The sequence below is a fragment of the Sorex fumeus genome, unplaced genomic scaffold (assembly GCF_029834395.1).
Source record: "Sorex fumeus unplaced genomic scaffold, SorFum_2.1 ptg000128l, whole genome shotgun sequence".
In the NCBI taxonomy this organism is placed as follows: Eukaryota; Metazoa; Chordata; class Mammalia; order Eulipotyphla; family Soricidae; genus Sorex; species Sorex fumeus.
The window spans coordinates 36,840,499-36,859,546 of NW_026606185.1; the positions used below are offsets into that span (position 1 = coordinate 36,840,499).

The following is a 19,048-nucleotide window of genomic DNA, read 5'->3' on the forward strand; positions in this document are numbered from 1 at the left end:
TATAATATACTACAGTGCTTATAGAAAATACTATCTCAGTGTCTGAAGAGATACCACAGTGGGTAGTACTCCTGCTTTACACACTTATTCCCCCAGGTTGATTGCCAGGAATGCCAGGAGTGATCCCTGAGCCAGCAGTAAATCCTGAGCACTGTTGAATGTGGCGCAAAAACCAAAAATATTTAAAAAAGAAAGAAACCACAAGATTATAAATTTCAAAGTTGTTAAGAGAGTATATCTTGTTACTATCATAAAAATAATTATATGGTATGAGAGAGATATTCACTTCTACTGTGCATATACATATATAAGCATGTATCAAATCAACATGTTTATACTTATGCAATGTCAATTATAATCTCAACAGGAGTAAAGTAATGATCACTTTCAATTTATAATTTTCTAAATCTATGAAAGAAGTAATGACCCATATGAAAGGAAAAGAGTTTATTCTAGCAATCCTTGATATTCCTTTAGTTGATTAACCTGGGGAATAAGACATTAATTTTAAGAGGCAGTTTTGGAATATTGATATTGAGTATTTGTGCCAATCTTGATGCAGCATTTTTAAAACCCAAGCATTTGTGCTTTATTAAAAATCAAAGAGATTTAAAAGCTAAGCTCAATCATGTTTATCAACTCAGACAAAATATTTTCTTGAATATAAATGGGGACTAGCTTGATGGATATTCAGGAAAGTTAATACCCTAATTTCTCATCTTTGTTTTAAGTTTCATAGAAATCATATATTATTTTGCATTAAATAGAAGAAAATTTGACAGAAGACCATAATTAATTGGAGAAAGGAATTAGAGAGGGTTCATGGAATATGAGGACACAAAAAGATATAATTGCATACCCTGAAAGAGCACACTAAAAGGAAACATAGTATGACCTTCCTCAGAATTATAGACAAACTGTTCATGAATATATTTTCAGGATGTGTTAAGAAAACATAACTGATCCCATAACATGGTTTCTCCACAGAACAATAAGGACACAGTAATACTAGTAATAGTAATATTACTAGTTATAATATTACTAGTTATTACTATAATTTTACTAGTTTTAATATTAATAGTAATAGTAGCAGTATTTTATGAAAATGAAAAAAAATTAATTTTGGGTGGTGTTGGAGTTGTTTTTAGGTACACTTACAGTATTTCTTACAAGAAGTGGTTTTTCACCCTGTGATCATTAAAATATAGCCTAAAATGTTAGCCAACTTTTGTTAATTCTGAATTTGAGTAATCCAATGTTTATAATATTTACAAGGTGCGGCCTCACATTCAAATACCTAATATGCTACTTCTATTAATTATATGTAGACAGCATTTTGATGTTATTGAAGAGTTAAATGGTTTTTCGAGTAACCATGCATGAATCTTAAAATAACTACAGAAAATATGGTTTTAATTAGGTTATACTTAGAATTTGAAATTTTTTTTAAATGAAAGAGAAAATAAGGGAACTCTGGCTTTTGCAGTTCTGACTCACTCTAACAAAGGAAGATCAGGAAAGCCAAAAGAAAGGAGTTGAGGTTAGGGAATAACCTGGGGACTATTTCAGGGAGGTGCATTTGTTCCTAAACCCAGAAAAGTGGGATGGAAGAAGTGGATCAATTTTCTTGGAAGAGTGAGATTTCTGACTGCCTGGAAAAAAATGGCACATTTTGAACTCCAAAACAGGACACCCTCCTGAGTAGAAGAAAGCTGTCAAGGCCAGTAAAATTGATCTTGTTTGTCCTGATCATTTTCCAGAGGATATGTTAAAGTTCAAAGGACATGCTTTAGGAAAACAATCGAAGTAAACAATAATAAACTCAGGCCACTAAGAAAATCCCTGAATGGTATAAAGGGTTTAGGAAGAAAGGTCCCAGAACACCAATGGAATCTTCATTTCATTCCTTGTCTTCATAGAAGAGAGAAAAAAAAAAGAAATTCTCAAGAGGATCATAAAGATACTTAAAGTTGCCTTTTATTGTCTTGTAAAACAGGATTTTAAGAAGCTGCCTGAAAAGCCTTAAGGATCTTGATCAATGAAACCTAATCTAGGTTTTAGTTTGTTCAGGGAGTACACAGGGTCACACCTTTCTGTTTAGAATCAATCTTTTCTCTGAGGGTCCCTAACTAACCTACAGAAACCTGGTCAATGATTTATGTGTTTAGATGAACTGAAAGATGTTTTATTTTATATTGTAAAAATTCACATTTCTGTTCATTTTCTAATAAACTTTTAACATTTCTATCCATTAACCTCTCAGAAACTATATTAATGCACAATTATAGTATAAAACACTATCTTATGGAGTTCTACTCGGTCATTATCATGCACTGTAGCACTGTCCTCCCATTGTTCATTGATTTTCTCAAGCAGGCACCAGTAATGTCTCCATTGTGAAACTTTTGTTACTGTGTTTGGCATATTGGTATGCCACAGAGATCTTGCCAGGCTTTGCCATGTGGGCGGGATACTCTAGGGAGCTTGCAAGGCTCTCTGAGAGGGAGGGAGGAATCGAACCTGGGTGGGCCACATGCAAGACAAATGCCCTACCCGCTGTGCTTCTCATTTCAAGTGATGAGTTAGTATTGCTTTGATAAAAACATGCCAGAGTTCCAAATTCTGTCAAAATAGAAGATATTAAAATATTCACTTGTCTCTAGTTTTAAAGTAATACAACATATCACAAGGAATTTTCTGTCATTTCCTTCTCTTTATGCTCCTCTTTCTCTCTCCCCTTAGCATTTATTTCTGGCTCTGTGCTCAAGAATCACTCCTGTTGGTCTCCTGAGACCATCTGGGGTATGGGGAGATTAAATCTAGTTTGGCTGCATGTCAGATAAGTTTTTTGCCTCCAGTACTATCTTTTTGACCTCAAAGAGGCTTTTAATAAGTATGTTATAATCTATCCACTCTTCTTAGAACCTTAAAATAGCTGATTAGAATTTTGAATTAAAAATTATATAAGAACCATAATTTATACTTCTATGACTTTTTACCAGTAATTTGTTTGAGATACAAATGATGCACACATAACTAGACATAAAAAAAACACTATGGAATAAGTGCAAGAAATGTTTTCTGAAGTTAACAAGATCATTTAGGACTGAAGATTTGGTACAGCGGGTAGGATAGAGTGTTTGCTTGCAATGTGGTTGACTTGGATTCCATCCTGGAATATGATCCCCTGATCATAAGCACCACTGGGTATGGCCCACAAACCAAAAAACCAAGCTAAACAAAACCATCTAACAGCCAATATATTGAAGTAAGGTAAAAAAATAAAGTTTTGAATTGCTATTATTTCAAAGAAATTTGTCTGTGTTAGAAATCTTTTTTGGGATTCAGTACAATAGTTAAATGTGGAAGTCAACCTAGGTGTCCAATGACAAATGAATTATCAAGATGTGGTATATATACAAAATGGAATACTATGCAGCATCAAGGAATGATGAAATACACAATTTGATGTGACCTGGTTGGAACTGGAAGATTTGTTGAGTAAAGCCAGCCAGAAGAAAGATAAACACAGGAATATATCAGTTATCTGAAGTATATAGAATACTAGAAGAGGAAATTGTAGTAAATGGCAGATAACTAGATCACTCTTGACCCCATTGTTTAGAGAAGAAAAGGAAAGAAAAGGAAAGAAATTGGGGTGTGGGGAGAATGACAGGAAATAATGGGTTAACAGTGAACAGGCATCAGGGCTTCAGTTATACCGAAGATATGGGAGAGTGGTATAGCTATATATCTAAAACATAGATTGAAGACTTGAGATCTAATCTGCAAGTTCTGGAACTTTGTATCTGTCAAATTGGCAGGCAGGGATGTGTTAGGTGTTGAGAAAATATGGGAACTCTGGTATAGAGAATTAGACACTGGTGGTAGTATTGAACTTATATGCTTAAAACTCAACTATCAATAACTTTGTAAATCTCCATCTTTCTAAATAAAAATTTTAAAAAATCTTTTGTGCTGTTCAGTAATAGAAGCCACTTAATAATTTGGCAACTGAATACCAATTTTGAAACTTAAACTGTTTCCCAGTATGACAGAATACTTTTTAAAAAATTTCTTTAGCTGTGATTAATTTCAATGACCACATGTAGTTAGTGACTTTCATACTAGCACAGAGGTAGATGCATTTGAATTTGGGAAAAAAGTGAATATAGTTCAAAGAGTAAAACAAAAGAATAAAGTTAAAAAAGGAAAGATACCCTAATTAAGTTAGCTCATCAAAGAAATACTGGACTTACTAAGAGTAACTACAGATAGTTAAGAAAATAGGGTAGAAAACTATTGAGACATAAATGAAGTTCCACTCTATTATAGAGAATGTGCTTTAATAAGTCACTTGAATTTATTGAAATTGCACTGATACATAGTTACACACTTCTGATTATGGTGACCTCAGTTAGAACAGTTAGAATAAGCGATCACCTTTTATCACAGAATGTGTTATCATTTTGTATCTTTACACAGTGGTGTAAAGAGCATATGTATATATAAGAATCTGTATTTAGCTTAACTTCTATAATAACTCTCAAACTATATAGAAACATTACACCGTTTACATAACAGTTCTTAAATGTTTTCCACACAATAAAAGTACAGAGCTGGCCCCTCCTTGAACATCAGCAGAGAATGATGAGAGATGGAATAGGTGATTAAGAGGCATAAGGTAAATTTAAACAGTCCACTCTCCAAGTTTTTTGATTACCTATAGGACACAATTATTTCCTAAATCAGACTTAAATGGAAAACATAAATTATTTATATATTGCAAAATATTTTCTCTAAAGTAATTTTCTTCCAATATTGTGATTTTAAGTGCAGAAAGAAAAAATAGCATCAGATCACTAATGCAGTAGTTCAGCAGGTAGGGTGCTTGCCTTTGCATGCTGATGACCTACCTGGGTTCTCTCCACAGCACCCCATAAGGTTCCCTGAGCACCACCAGGACTAATCTCTGATCATCCATCTGGTGGGGCTCCCAAAATATGACAATATTTAAAAAAAAAAAGTCAAAATAGTAGCAGAGATAGTATAGGAATTAATGCACATATCTGGTGTTTAGCCAACTCTAATTAGATCCCTGACACCATTTATACTCTGGGCATTGCAGAAGTAGCCCTAGAGGCTCTGGAGCTCCATCAAAGTGGACTAGGTAATCCTCAGAAACAAACAGCCCAAGCAGCACCATATCCTTAGGGTCTTTCATTGAAATGCTGGCCTGTTTGCTTCAAAATTCCCCAATAGGAATTCCCAGGTTTCCTGAGCACTTTGTAAGAGGCCCTACCTCACAAAGGAGCACATTTTCAGATTACACTGTCAATTTGAATTGATTGTCCCACTTTGAGTTGCATTTAGTTATGTTCTTCAAAGATGCTCACTATTTTATTGGAGAGACTGATTTCACTGATACATTCATTTGTTCATTTTAATACTTTTGTGTACCTAAATAAGTCACTGGTTGACAGTAATAATATGATAGTTAAAAATATCACCATCTTACTTTTCTCCCTCAAACTACACATTTTGTTATAGAAAAGCGTATGTAACAGAAGATTAAATAAGACATTTGCCTAGGGTATCACAGAAATATATAGGAAGAAAATGTAATTCTTTGGAACTGAAGTGAACAGAAAACCTATCATAGAGAAAATGACCAGTAACTATCAGATATAAGAAAGAACATTTCTACGTGACATAACTGAAGAAATATATATGGGGTAAAATAATTGTTTAAAATATAAAGTCTCTTAGCATATCTAGATTAAGCAAACTAATCGGTAGCACTGTAGCACTGTAGTACTGTCTTCCCGTTGTTCATCGATTTGCTCAAGTGAGCACCAGTAACGTCTCACAACAAATTGTGAGACTTGTTGTTACTCTTTTCGGCATATCGAATATGTCATGGGTAGCTTGCCAGGCTTTGTTATGCAGGCAGGATACTCTTGGTAGCTTGAGGAATCAAACCCGGCTTGGCCGCATGCAAGGCAAATGCCCTACCCTCTGTGCTATTGCTCCAGCCCCACACTAAGAGGTAGTAGTATAAAATCTGAAACTCAGGACAAAGCATCTGTGAGATAATGCAACTTTTGGCACCTTGCATAATTGAAACCATAGAACTAGTAGGTTGTCCTTTGAAGAGAACAGAGGAATAAGGTAGAAAGTAGGAGGAAGCAGAGAAGGGTATCCTGTGAATTTTCCTGGGTCAGAAGCAAAACAGGATTCCATAAGTAATCTCACAGAAGTGTGTAGCAGAAACCAGTAGACAGTTCTGGAAGAGTTTTCTCAGGAAGAAGAATAGAAACCTTGGTGGGAGTTGCCCAGGCCTGGGGCAGGCAGGAAGTGGATGGACAGAATGCAATGAGGGGAGAGAAACCAAGGGATGTAAACTCATTCCTGCCTTATGCCTTTCCATCCGGCAGCTCCTGAATAAAATGAGTTAAAGGGAGGACAAATATAAAATGAACGAACTCTCTCATATGTTGACTATAAAGAAACATAGAAGGGAAGTTCAAAAATGGTCAGTGATTGATTACAGGCCCTGAATTAATCCACAGAACCGAGTTTGCTAAAATTCGGCCATGTAGGGATGGGGAAGCGACCCAGAGATAGTGACAGGGAGGCTAATAGTCTGGGGGTACCTGTGATATAATAACATTGTATGCCTGAAGCATTACCATTACAGTATTATATATCACAGTACCTAAGTTAAAATAAAACAAATAAAAAAGACAAGGACAGAATGCTAGGAAAACGGAAGGGCATTAGTAGAGAGGAAAAAGAATCACAGAGAAGCAACAAGTCAATTACCCAAGAAGCACAAAATTACACCAGAGTGTACTATCATGGAAGTCAAGAGGGTCATTGTTTCAAGGCTTGAATTATCAATATTTCAAGTTACACAAGAAAATTTATAAAAGATAACAAACAGGCCAGGGAGATAGTATAGAGATAGGATGCTGGCCTTGCCAGTAGTAAACTGGGCTCTGTTGCTGACCCTAAGCACCCCACACAGTCCCCTGATCCCTGTTGGGTGTGATCCCTGCACTTAGAATGAGGAGTAATCCCTGAACACAGCCCAAAAAACAAAAAATAAAATAGAGTAATTTAAGTTAATTTAAAGATAAAAGCAGTCTTTAATTTGGAATTAATTGGAGTCATTAAAAAATTTAACCAGAGCAGTTTCAGCAAAATGAGAGAAGCTGGTTAACAATGAACCAATGACCAAATAGCTGATAAAGAGAAAACAGCAGATGAATAAAAACGCTTTCTTAAATATTTCCAATAATGTTTCAAAATATCAATGCTAGAGAATATCACAATTATATAGAAAAGCTAGGCATACCATTGAGAACCAGTTTGATTGTGGTGGTGAATCTTAAAGCCAAGCTTCCTTAAGCTCATAATTATAGACCCTGATCCAAAGCATCTTTATAGCCAAAATCCCCAAATATAAGTGAGGATCAAAGAAGATGATGAATATAAAGATTTAAGCAAACTAAAAATGTCATACAAATGTTAGCTATTATTGTCATTATTACTACAATTTGTACTTTTTATATTTTGATCCGTGTATCAGCCTACTTTATATGAGTTGAAAAACAAATTAAGAAATCTGTCTAGTGGAGTTTGCGGAGAGGAAACACCAGTAGTTAACTTATGCATTATGCATATAATTTAGACTCAAGCGAGCCAATGGATAACTGCAGTGAAGCACAATTGCCCTCTTTAGACAGCTCAATGTGAGCTTCCTGATAGAAAGAAAGCATCCCAAAGTCCTATGTAATTGAATGTGGTAATAATGGGAGGATTGTATGCTTGCTTGCTTCTTATTTCAGTTGGATCATTTGAATAAATTCTTTACACAAATGGCAACCGCTGTCATTTTGATGACCTTCCAACTTGAAAATTTGGATTGTTGGGTGCAGATACTTGCCAGTTTTATAAAACGGAGGTTCGCTGATGAATGATTTTGAGGACATGCTTTCCTTGCTATGAAGTCTCAAAGTAAGCAAGCTTTTTCTATTGTTACTGCATTCAAAATTAGGAAGTTTTTAGAAGAATTTATTACTGATATACATATACCATTTGATGAGTCAGAGTCTTCCACATACACCGTTAATTCCCCAAGGTATTTAAATCGTTTCTTCTTGCCTCTGATTTACACTTTCTAAGACAAAGCATCACACATTTGCAATCCAATATAATTTATCTTTGTGACTTTTTAAATTTGGCATCAAATATTCCATTTTAAAAAATTATAAATTATATAATTTAAAATGATATATTAAAATTATGATTTGTATGTTACATAATTTAAATATTTCTAATTAAGTAATTAAATATAAATTTAAATTATATTATAATTAAAGTTAGAGCTAATATTTTAACTATAAATTAATATTTTTACCATATGCCTTCTCTTTTTCAGGGAGTATAAAAGTAAACAAGATGGGATTCTGTTTTCAAGAAATGCCTATACTTATGACTGAAATACAAGCATAAAAATATTTAAATCTGTAACTGTACCTCACCGTGACTCACTAAAATAAAAAAAAAATGCCTATTCAGAGAAAAGTTTAAAAACCCATGTCCATTTAATGACATTATCACTAGAATAAAGGTACATGTTTAATACATTAATAAGGTAAAGGTAAAGGTAAAGGTAAAGGCCCTCCCGTTGATCATCGATTTGCCCGAGTGGGCCCAGTAACGTCTCCATTGGAGACTTTGTTGTTACTGTGTCTGGCATATCGAATACTCTCGGTAGCTTGCCGGGCTCTCCGAGAGGGGCAGAGGAATCGAACTCGGGTCGGCCATGTTGGCTGCGTGCAAGGCAAACGCCCTACCGCTGTGCTATCACTCCAGCCCTAATACATTAATAAATTGATTAATCTCCCAAGGGTATAAAAGTGGTAAGGTTTCACAGAAGGAGTATTTAATCACAGTCAAAAAGGGTCTTCATTTTTAAATAAGGAAGGAGAATATGTTCTCTTATTTTGATCTGTAAGAGTTTGAGGTGAGCCAGTTGCACCTCACACATTTTTGTTTCTCTACCTGCTAAAGCTTAAATGCTTATTTCTGTCATCCTCAAATCATGTACTCAAACATCTTTGATGGGATGCTATTTGGAGCTGTGGGATCTTTATCATGGAGGAAGGGACCCAAATGGATAGGATTAATCCTTATGCAAAGGACACTAAGTCACAAAACAAAGCAGAGGGAAGTGTAGATAGGACACACATGGGACCACTATGACAATCTTAGTTGGTAATAATCACTCTGGACACAAACTGAGTGCTCAGAGGAGGTAAATTGATATATATGATGCCCTTTCAGAACCAATACTGCAGTGTCAAAAAGGAGAGGGAGGGAGGGAGGGAGGGAGGGAGATGGAGGGAGAGAGAGGGCGGGATAGATGAATGGAGGGAGGGAAGGAGAGAGAGGAGAGAGAGAGAGGAAGAGGGTGGAGAGAGAGTGAGGAAAAATGTCAGTCATAGAGGCAGGCTATGGTGGGGTGGAGGAAACAAGGGGTATAGGTTGTAGATAATTGTGCAATGTTGAAGAGATGAGTGTTGAAATATTGCATGACTGAAACTCAACCATGAACAACTTAGTGACTGTGTATCTCATGTGATTCAATAAAAAAAAAAAATTCTTCCTTCTGCCATGTAAACTCTGACATTAAGTCAACTGATATTGCCATCTTGGATTTCTTATTCTCCAGCACTGGACATCAAGTTGGTTGTTTAAGTCACCCAATTTACAGTATTTATTATTCAAATTTCAGATTACGTCAGTGAAAATAGATTACTAATTACATTAAATCCAAATGCTATTAAGATATCATCTTTCTTCTAGGATCAGATTCTTCTTAGACATTTTCAAGGTATTATCTTTTTTTACAGAAATATCCTTCTAAGACAATTTCAAAACTACAATTTCTGAACTTGTTTATGACAATGATGTTTTATGTACTCAACAGGAGGGGCCAGGGACATGGCTGAGAAGGCAGTAGTACATGATTTGCATGTCTGGATATGATCCCTACCCACTGAATTATTGTCCCACTGATACTATTTTTTGCCCCCATCAAGCTGTATGCTACTATTTGAAGAACTAAATTTAAACAGCAAACAATTGATTGGCACTTTGTTGGGGGCAGGGCAAAGACAGAATGCTGGTCGCTATTGTTTTGCTGGATAGTCCCTCCTGGTGATGTTCAGGGCACCATGCCATGACAGGGATTGAACTGGGCCTCCTGCATACAAAGCATGTGTTCAGCCCATGGAATTCTCTCCAGCTCTTGGTGGACATTTTATCTGCAGTTGTTTTGTTTTCATTTATAGATAATACTATAAAGAATAGTTTTGTGTGAATGTCTTATATTTTGTTAACATATTTTTAAAATAGGATCATAACAACTTGGCAATACAAATAGTAAATGCTTATTTTATTTTGCAATTTATTGTCAAATTTCACTCCAACTCACTGTACTGCAATGAGCAAAGCACATGAGAAATTATTTCCCCACCAACCTGTCAAAAGAATATTGTCAAAGGAATTTAGACTTTTGCTAATCTGAAAACACTTACCTATATTTAAGTAATGTTTATATAGCTATTTTTTAAATTGTGTGCTTACAGTTCTAGTTTGCAGTTTTAAGATACATTTTGGGGAATTACGTTCTTCTTAGCATACTCACCTACCAAGCCTGTGTAGTATTGGTTGCTTATACTATTTCCAGTTTATCATTTAAAAAGTTATTTCATAAGTTTTTATGTGCCATGTAAAAACACATGTAAGTGTGTTGAAATTCACTTTCTTTTGGGTTTAAAATTTCCTACAAGTAAAAGAAATTCCCAAGTATTTTCACCTACACAAATACAGCTAGATACTGCACATTTAAATATATGGCTCACAGCCTCTAAAACTCATTCTAGTGTGAAATACAAACTAGTACGGCATATAAACTCAATAAATTCCTTATAGTCTGTTAAGTCTGATCTCAACTGGCTTCAGTAGCCCACACTAACTGTTGCTGAAGCATCCCATTGTTATTCACTGGTTCTTAACTCAAGAGGCATGGTTTTTTCTATGTTGTTTGAATTTATGTGAATTAATGACTCTGTGTTTCTGGAAGCCAGTAAAGTTTCCAGTACCTCAAAATTTCCAAATTCAAAACATCAAACATTAGAAACTGTATCATTCTCCTTGACAAATTGAGTACTGTAAAACCTTAGGGACAGAATGTATCACTATTTGCTAAAATATTTACTATTTCTCCAGATGCGATTTTCCTAATATAAAGTAACAGTCATTTAGTTGTACAATAATACAACTACCTTAAGAGAATGCCAGCAGTGATCCCTATGCACAGAGCCAGGAGTAAACCCTGAGCACAGCCAGGTTGACTCAGAGAGAAAGAGAGAGAGAGGGAGGGAGAGAGAGAGAGAGAGAGAGAGAGAGGGAGAGAGGAGGGGGGAGGAAAATAAAATAAAAGAAAAATAAATATATTTTGACAAAATAGTATCTATTAAATATTCTTAGTTTTGACTGAATAGCACTGATTTTTGCTTATAATAATGTATGCATTTTCTTCACATAAAATGTAAAGCATAGCTATCCTCTTTTATATACTATGCACAACAAAATTCACAATTTATAGTAAATACTTACCACTACTGGAAGAATCATTCAGATTCAGTAGTCCCCCTCCTAGCCCTCGATAGCTGTGGTAGCTGTATGTTCCATTTCCATTTATGTATAACACCTCCGGAGATCCTGAAACAGATGAGGTTGAGTAGCTGCCCTGGGCGGCCTCTATTTTGCACTGCTTGTCAGTGGGAGAAGACTCGTCCTGCAATGAGAAACAGAATCCCATTAATCTAGAAATCACTATGCCATTTTGCCAGAACAAGGCAATTTTATTAGCTACCTGTCTGCACTGAATACTAAAAAAAAAAAAAAAAAAAAAAAAAAATTACTCAATGTTCGCACAGGAATGTGTTCTATAGCTTGGTTTGCAAAAAAAACAAAAAATGGAGAGTGAAGTGACTGTAAGATATTGCAGAAGGAGCAATGGAAAATCACCAGCCAAATCCAAAATTACATGGCATATAACCCAAAATTATATGCCCATTTCCTAAAAGTTCATTGGCAGATGACAAAAATATGACCTGTAAATACAGTGAAATACTTTTAATTTTAAGGAAAACCTGTCAGATTCTACAAGATGGATGAGCCTTGAGAACATAATGTTAAGTGGAATAAACTAATCTCAAGAAAAGATAAATACAGCATGATGCCACTTATACAAAAAAGCTAGTGTAGTCAAACACATAGAAACAGCAGAAAGGTGGTTGCCAGGAGGCAGAGGATGTAGGAGTTGGTGGGGGTGGGGAGTCCAGGGAGAGTAGTTTGTTGGGTGTAGTCTCAATCAGGCTGAAGAGTGGGGTTCTGGGGGAGTCTGTTATTTCACTAAGAGCACATGGCTGACAATATTGTTCTGTTTGCATGGAAATAATTGAGAAAACAAAGCCTACTTAAAAATTTAAAACCTCTTTAGACTTAGAAATTCTACAAAGTGAAACTGAAATCAGAAAAAAAAATTACATAATTTATCTTTCTTGAAATGTTTTTTTTTTCTGCAGTCTTCCTTTCCTCGCCCCTCCTTTCCAGCAATCTTCCCCCTGATTCATGAATGTGACCAATTTTTATTAAGGGCCAACTCCACAGAAGTCACATTATACACACCACCATATCCTGACAAAGAGGTGTTTTTACTTTGTTTTTCCTTTTCAAGCTACACTGTCCACAAAATGTGTATTAAAGCTTCTAACAATGTCTAGTTGTGAGGACACTGAAATTTAAATTTACAATATTATGTTTATATACATATGTATGTATATATAACAGTAAAACTGATATATTACAATTTCTTTTATCTGTGAATATATATCAAGTATAATATATATATATATGACATATATGATGTTCTTGCCTTCTGTGCTCTTCATTCTTTTTTTGTAAGGAATTATAGACCGATTATTAGTGAATTATTTGGAATATTCTGTTATAATCAAAAATAATTTTCAGTTCTCCATTTTACAGTGCATGTTATTACAAATTACTTTTGGTTTGGGGCCAAACCTGGTGGTGTTTAGGGCTTACTCCTGAACGTGTAGTCAGCAATCATGCCTGGCAGTGCATGGGGGACCAGGTAGAGTGCTGGGGACCAAATCCCGGTGAACCCTACTTGCTGTACTATTTTTCTGGCCTTTTAAGCATCATGTTACACTCTTAGATTAGTGGAAAATGGCCAAACCAATATGAATATTTCACATACAAAATCCATAGGTCTTTTCTAAAGTATAATAAAATTGGCTGGAATAATTTCTCAAACTCAGGTGTACGGACCTTGTCTGACTCTTAACCATCACGTAACCTCAAATCATCCACTCCCACACAAAGGGAAGACTGGACCCTCCATGTTTTGCCCCCAGAATTACCCATTATGGTGTTCCTTTAAAATCTCTAACACCAAAACTGACAAAGAAGTTACTTCATATATATCCTATATTAGAGGTACCAGTAAACCCAGGACTCTCATTTTTTTCACTTCTCCGTAACTCATGGTAACACACAAAGAGAGCCCAACTGCCTGGTTCTTATACAACAACGCACAGAAAATAACTTCAAACCACAAAGGTCACAATGGTAAACAACACAGAGAACTTACCAGGCATAGTGAGTGAAGTCACTAGCCCACATGAACCAAGCAATAATAATGAACTATATAACCTCTCAGATAAGGAATTTAAAATGGAACTGTTAAGAATGCATAAGGAGCTCAAGGGGGAAAAAAAGCCACAATGGATAACACTGCTAATAAAATACAAAAGGATATGAGAGCAGAAATGAGGAAAATAAAAACAAAAATACAAGCAGAAATGAGACACCTGAAAACTTGGTAGGTGAAATTAAAAAAAATACAAAAACCTTACTGGAAGTCTCAGCAGCAGGGTAACAGACGCTGAGGACAGAATCAGTGAGCTCAAAGATGAGTTGTAGAGAATCCCCAGAAAAAATAAAACAACAGATATCAAGAGAAAATCAAGATGAAGCTCAGAGGAATAACATAAGAATCATTGGGGTCTCCGAGGGACAGGAAGAAAACCTTGATGAAGCAGCGAGTGTCAAAGCCACCATTGCTGAGACATTCCCTGAGCTGAAGAGTGCATGCACCCAGATTCAGGAGGTCTGAAGGGTGCAAGCTGAAAGAAATCCAAATAAAAATACTCCAAGTCACATCCTAATCAGAATGACAAAAACCAGAGATAGAGAATTCTGAAAGCAGGAAGACCAAAGAAGGTAACTGCTTATAAAGGAATATCCTTAAGATTTACCACAGTTACCTGACGAAACTCTCCAGGCTTGAAGACCTGGGGGCAGAGGGGTGGGGGTATATAGTAAAAAAACAAAAAAACCCTCGATGAAATGAATGCTTCACCAAGAACACTTCACCCAGCTATAGTCTCATTTATACTTGAAAGAACAGTACACAGCTTCTCAGACAAACAACTCAGGAACTTCAAAGACTCAAAACCACAGTTGCAGGAAAAAATAAATGAGCTACTTTAAGATAAAACAAGACCCTTTACATGCCAAACTCCTGTAGAAACATGAGACAAAACCCTGTAACAATAATCTCTCTGTGTCAATGGGCTGAACGCACCAATTAAAAGACAAAGAGTGACAAAAATTGAACCCAACATTCTGCTGCCTGCAAGAAACACATCTGACAGTTAAGAGCAAATACAGACTCAAAGTCAAAGGTTGGAAAACAATTCTACAAGCAAACAATTGCCTTAAAAAAGCTAGGCTGAGCCCCCCAGCGCCATCTTACAGCACACAGCAACAAAGAAGAAAACTGGCTGGAGGGCCCCACAGCTCCCAGAGAATGCTCCAGGTCCCAAACAGAGCCAATATCACCGAGAGGTCCCAGATGGGGTAGGTGCTGCCGTTCCACCTTCTCCAGATGGAACTCCAGTGACCATGAGCTCCTACAAGCATAGCTCTGGCATTGTGGGTACCAGGACATTTATTCCTTATATAAAAAGTGATCAATGGAAAGTAAATCATCCAACATTTCTCACTGAAAATCAGGCTTAACTCTTTTTCAAATCACAACACCCCAAAGTAGAGAGAGAACAGAGAGAAATGCCCTACCACAGAGGCAGGATGGGATGGGGTGGATCGGGGGTGGGAGGGATACTGGGATCCATGGTGGTGGGAAATGGGCACTGGTGGAGGAATGGATATTTGAAATTAAATAAATAAATAAATAAATAAAAAGCTAGGCTAGTCACACTAGGATTAGACCACATAGACTTCAGACTGAAGAAGGTTAACAAGAGACAGTGAAGGTCGTTTCTTAATGATCAAAGATCTGTACATGTGTATATGCACCTAATGAGGGACTAGCAAAATACTTAAAACAACTGCTCATAGACTTGAAGAAAGACATTGACAGCAATACAATAATAGAGATTTCAACACCATTTTATCAGCATGATAAATCAACCAGACTTTAGCTCAGCAAGGACATACTTTATTTGAGGGAAAAAATGGAAGAAAGGGACTTAGTAAATACATATAGGACATCTCATCTTCCAAAAGCTGAATGTAATGTGAATGAAACTGATTCACTTCTGAGGGGCCAACCTCCCTCCTTCTATGGGGACAAAGATAATCATATTTACATATGTACAAAAAGGATTATAGTACATATACATTTTTATTTTACATATACTACTATTCCACATATTTTTCTCTCCTTCCTGTAAAGTCATCCAATTGTCAATAAAAAATTTACACTAATTAGGCTAAGAATGATTTGTCTGTATTGAATATATATAGACTTTTCCCTTTATTATTCTCAATAGTGTAACAACCACTTATGCAATATTTATTTTGTATTAGGTGCTATTAGTATCTTAGTGATAACTAAATTATTCAAAACATATGTAGGCTATAAGCAATACTACACTATTTTATATAAGGGACAGAGTATCTTCATATTTAATATTTATGAGTGTATTGGAAGAACCGCTGCAAATAAAAAGGATTAACTTCATATAAATTATTCATACCAAAGTAAAGATGTTATGCATATTTATTTTATGCCTATTAAATGAGTAAAGTCTGTAAAATGTTTAATTTGTTATGAAAGTAATGTTTTCATAAATAAAATTTTCCTATAAATCAGTTTTCAAAATATCCACAGAATTAGAAAGCCTCTTGAAAAAATGTCTTAAAGACTTTCTGAAATTATGGAGTGAGGTATATAGAGATGTTTTTGTATTGTTTTATTTCCTTCTACCCAGATTTATAGCTTTACGTTGTTCTACTCTACATTCATAAAATAACCCTGTCTAAACCATTATGAAAATGACTGGGCCATGGTATATTATTTTGGTAAATACCTGTAGCCCATTAAAACTGTGAAAGAAAGCAGAACATTTATACTTCAAGGAAACTGTCATGTGAAGTGACTGATCTCAAACCTATTTCACCACTAATGGAATTTTCCAGTTTTTTGACTGAAAAGATCTTGGAAAATATGGCAAATTTGATTTTATAGCTTTTGAAAATTAGTGGTTGGGCTAAAATATGCAAGTGCATATTTTCTTTGTTTGGAAAAATGACAATAAAATGTTCACAGAAGAATTTTTAAATAATGAGAAGAAAGAGAGAAGGAAAAGTAGATTGTCTTTACAACAAATTCTTCCCTATCTTTTTTGTTGTTGTTTTTGGGCCATACCCAACTGTCGTCAAGACTTACTCCTGTCTTTGTGCTCAGGGATGACTCCTGACTGAGATCAGGACCCATATATAATAATGGGACTCAAACAGGTTCAGTTGCATGCAAGGCAAGAATCCTTCCCACTGTATTATCTTTTCACTGCTTATATCCTTTTTTTGAAAGAATTTATAGAATAATAATTTGTGGGGGTGGGTTGGGCCATGCCTGCTGATAGTCACTGCTTACTCCTGGTTGTGTGCTCAGGGATCACTTCTGTTGGTGCTCAGAATCATATGCATTGCTGGGGATCAAACCAGATCAGTTGCATGCTAGACAAGTGCCGTATCCCTGAACTATAACTCTGGCCTCTAAAGGCTTCTAAAAAGCACAATATTTTTTAAAACAATGTCTTAGTCTTGCATCATTTTACATTTTTTCTTGTTGAGATGATATTGGTGTCTAAGACTATAAGTGTTTACATGCTTTAGGAGTGCCATATTCTACCACTTTGCCCACAATGGAAGTTCAATACTGTTTCACCACAGTTCTCTAGACCCCCCTCAACCTTTTCAGCCCAGTCCACCACATGGCTGTGATATAACTTCAATTCAATCTTTCCTTAATAACTACTATTTCAAATCACAGTAAGTTCACTGAGAAGATAATTAATTCCATGAATAATCAAATCATGCCTTGTAGGCAGTCATTTTTCTTCACACACAGTTTTGCATTCTTTAATGTTTTTGACAGTCCACTGTGTATTCAGAAGTATAAGAATATTCCAATAAAATTTGATCTATTGCTTTTCAGCAAAACTCCAGTATAAAAAATCAGGTCTTTTCTCAATTTCTATTACTGGTTTTGAAAAAGCATTGATTAAACAAAAATAAATATCTCTGGGATTCACATTTAATCTTTCAAACAACATTTAATAACCATAAGTTTCCAAAGTCCTCAAAGTCAATAACTTGTCCACAGGGTTACTATGAAGATTATTGCAAAGGAGAATAATAATATAGGACTTCCTATCTAGAAAATACATTTTATTCATCCCAAACAAAAGAAAAATTCCATTTTTCATAAGACATATTTCAAAACTTCTCATAAACATTTTATAAAGATAGTACCCATGATTGAAAGACCATCAGCGGAGTACTAGATAATGCTGAAATGTTTGAAATGAGAATTCTTCGAATAAAAGTTTAAAATCAATTAAAAGAAGGACATTATTCATAAATAAGGCTCTGGACTTATTAATAATATATCCTTGATAGATATAAATATGTACTTCAAAGTTCTGAAAAATGAGAAGTTACTGATTAAAAGCAAGATGAAAAACAGTTGAAAAAGTAGACATTGCCTGTTCTTAACCTTCCCATGCCATACTGTTTAGGAAGAATGGTTGGTTCTACTTTTCACTCTATTGAAACTGAACAAGAAAAACTTGGGTTTATTGAAACTAATCTAGACTTGGGAAACACAAACTGAGTTTTTCATTTTTTGTAGTTGCTTGAGGAATCCTTCACTTAAATACTTCAGACAGACATGAATTTTTTGAAATGAAATTTGGTGTCACTTGATTTATTGACAACAGGCTTCAAAAATTTACTATAGGTAAATGTCAAATCACCTTTATTATATATCCCAAGAATTCCTCTTTTTCTTAGTTGTTATATCCTTTATTATATATTAAAAATGTTGAATATATTTTTTAAAAAATTTTTGCTTTAAAGATTATCAGAAAACTATAATAAAGTATACTGCTAAAGGTAACAACCCAGATACCTTTCCTTTATTTCCCTTTTACAGTACCATGTTACAGCACATGGTATTTTCAAAGTATTATTACCAATAACAATTTAAAATTTTAGATCATCATTTGAGATGATCAGGGCACTTGATGAGATAAATTTTTTGGTTAAAAGCACATGTGTGACTGTAAAGATACTTATTACTGCAAAAAAACAAATTACATGGGTAATTAAGATGTCAATTTGCCTGAACTTTCTATATGATAATTACCAGAGTTCTCTTATCTTTACATATCCTTTGTAGTCTATATGACAGAAACCTTTAATTTAAGTTGTCCTTCTAAATTTCTTCTTTTGTTTCATTAGTACAGATGAGCAGAAGGAATGCCATTTATTTCACCTATGAACTACTGAAAGGCATCTCTCTACCTTCTAAATGTTTTTTTCTTCCATCTGATGTGTTCTAGAATTACAT

At 35.1% G+C, this 19,048-nt stretch overlaps 1 protein-coding gene across 8 annotated transcripts in view; it reads right to left on the reverse strand.

Moving 5' to 3' along the window:
• The window catches only part of NOL4 (nucleolar protein 4), a 313,852-nt gene that overhangs the window by 17,098 nt on the left and 277,706 nt on the right, over positions 1-19,048 (reverse strand). For all 8 annotated transcript variants that reach the window (XM_056138036.1, XM_056138035.1, XM_056138034.1 and 5 more), the window contains one exon: positions 11,695-11,875. In XM_056138036.1, the coding sequence (XP_055994011.1) occupies positions 11,695-11,875 (181 nt within the window). The remainder of the gene's footprint in view (positions 1-11,694; positions 11,876-19,048) is intronic.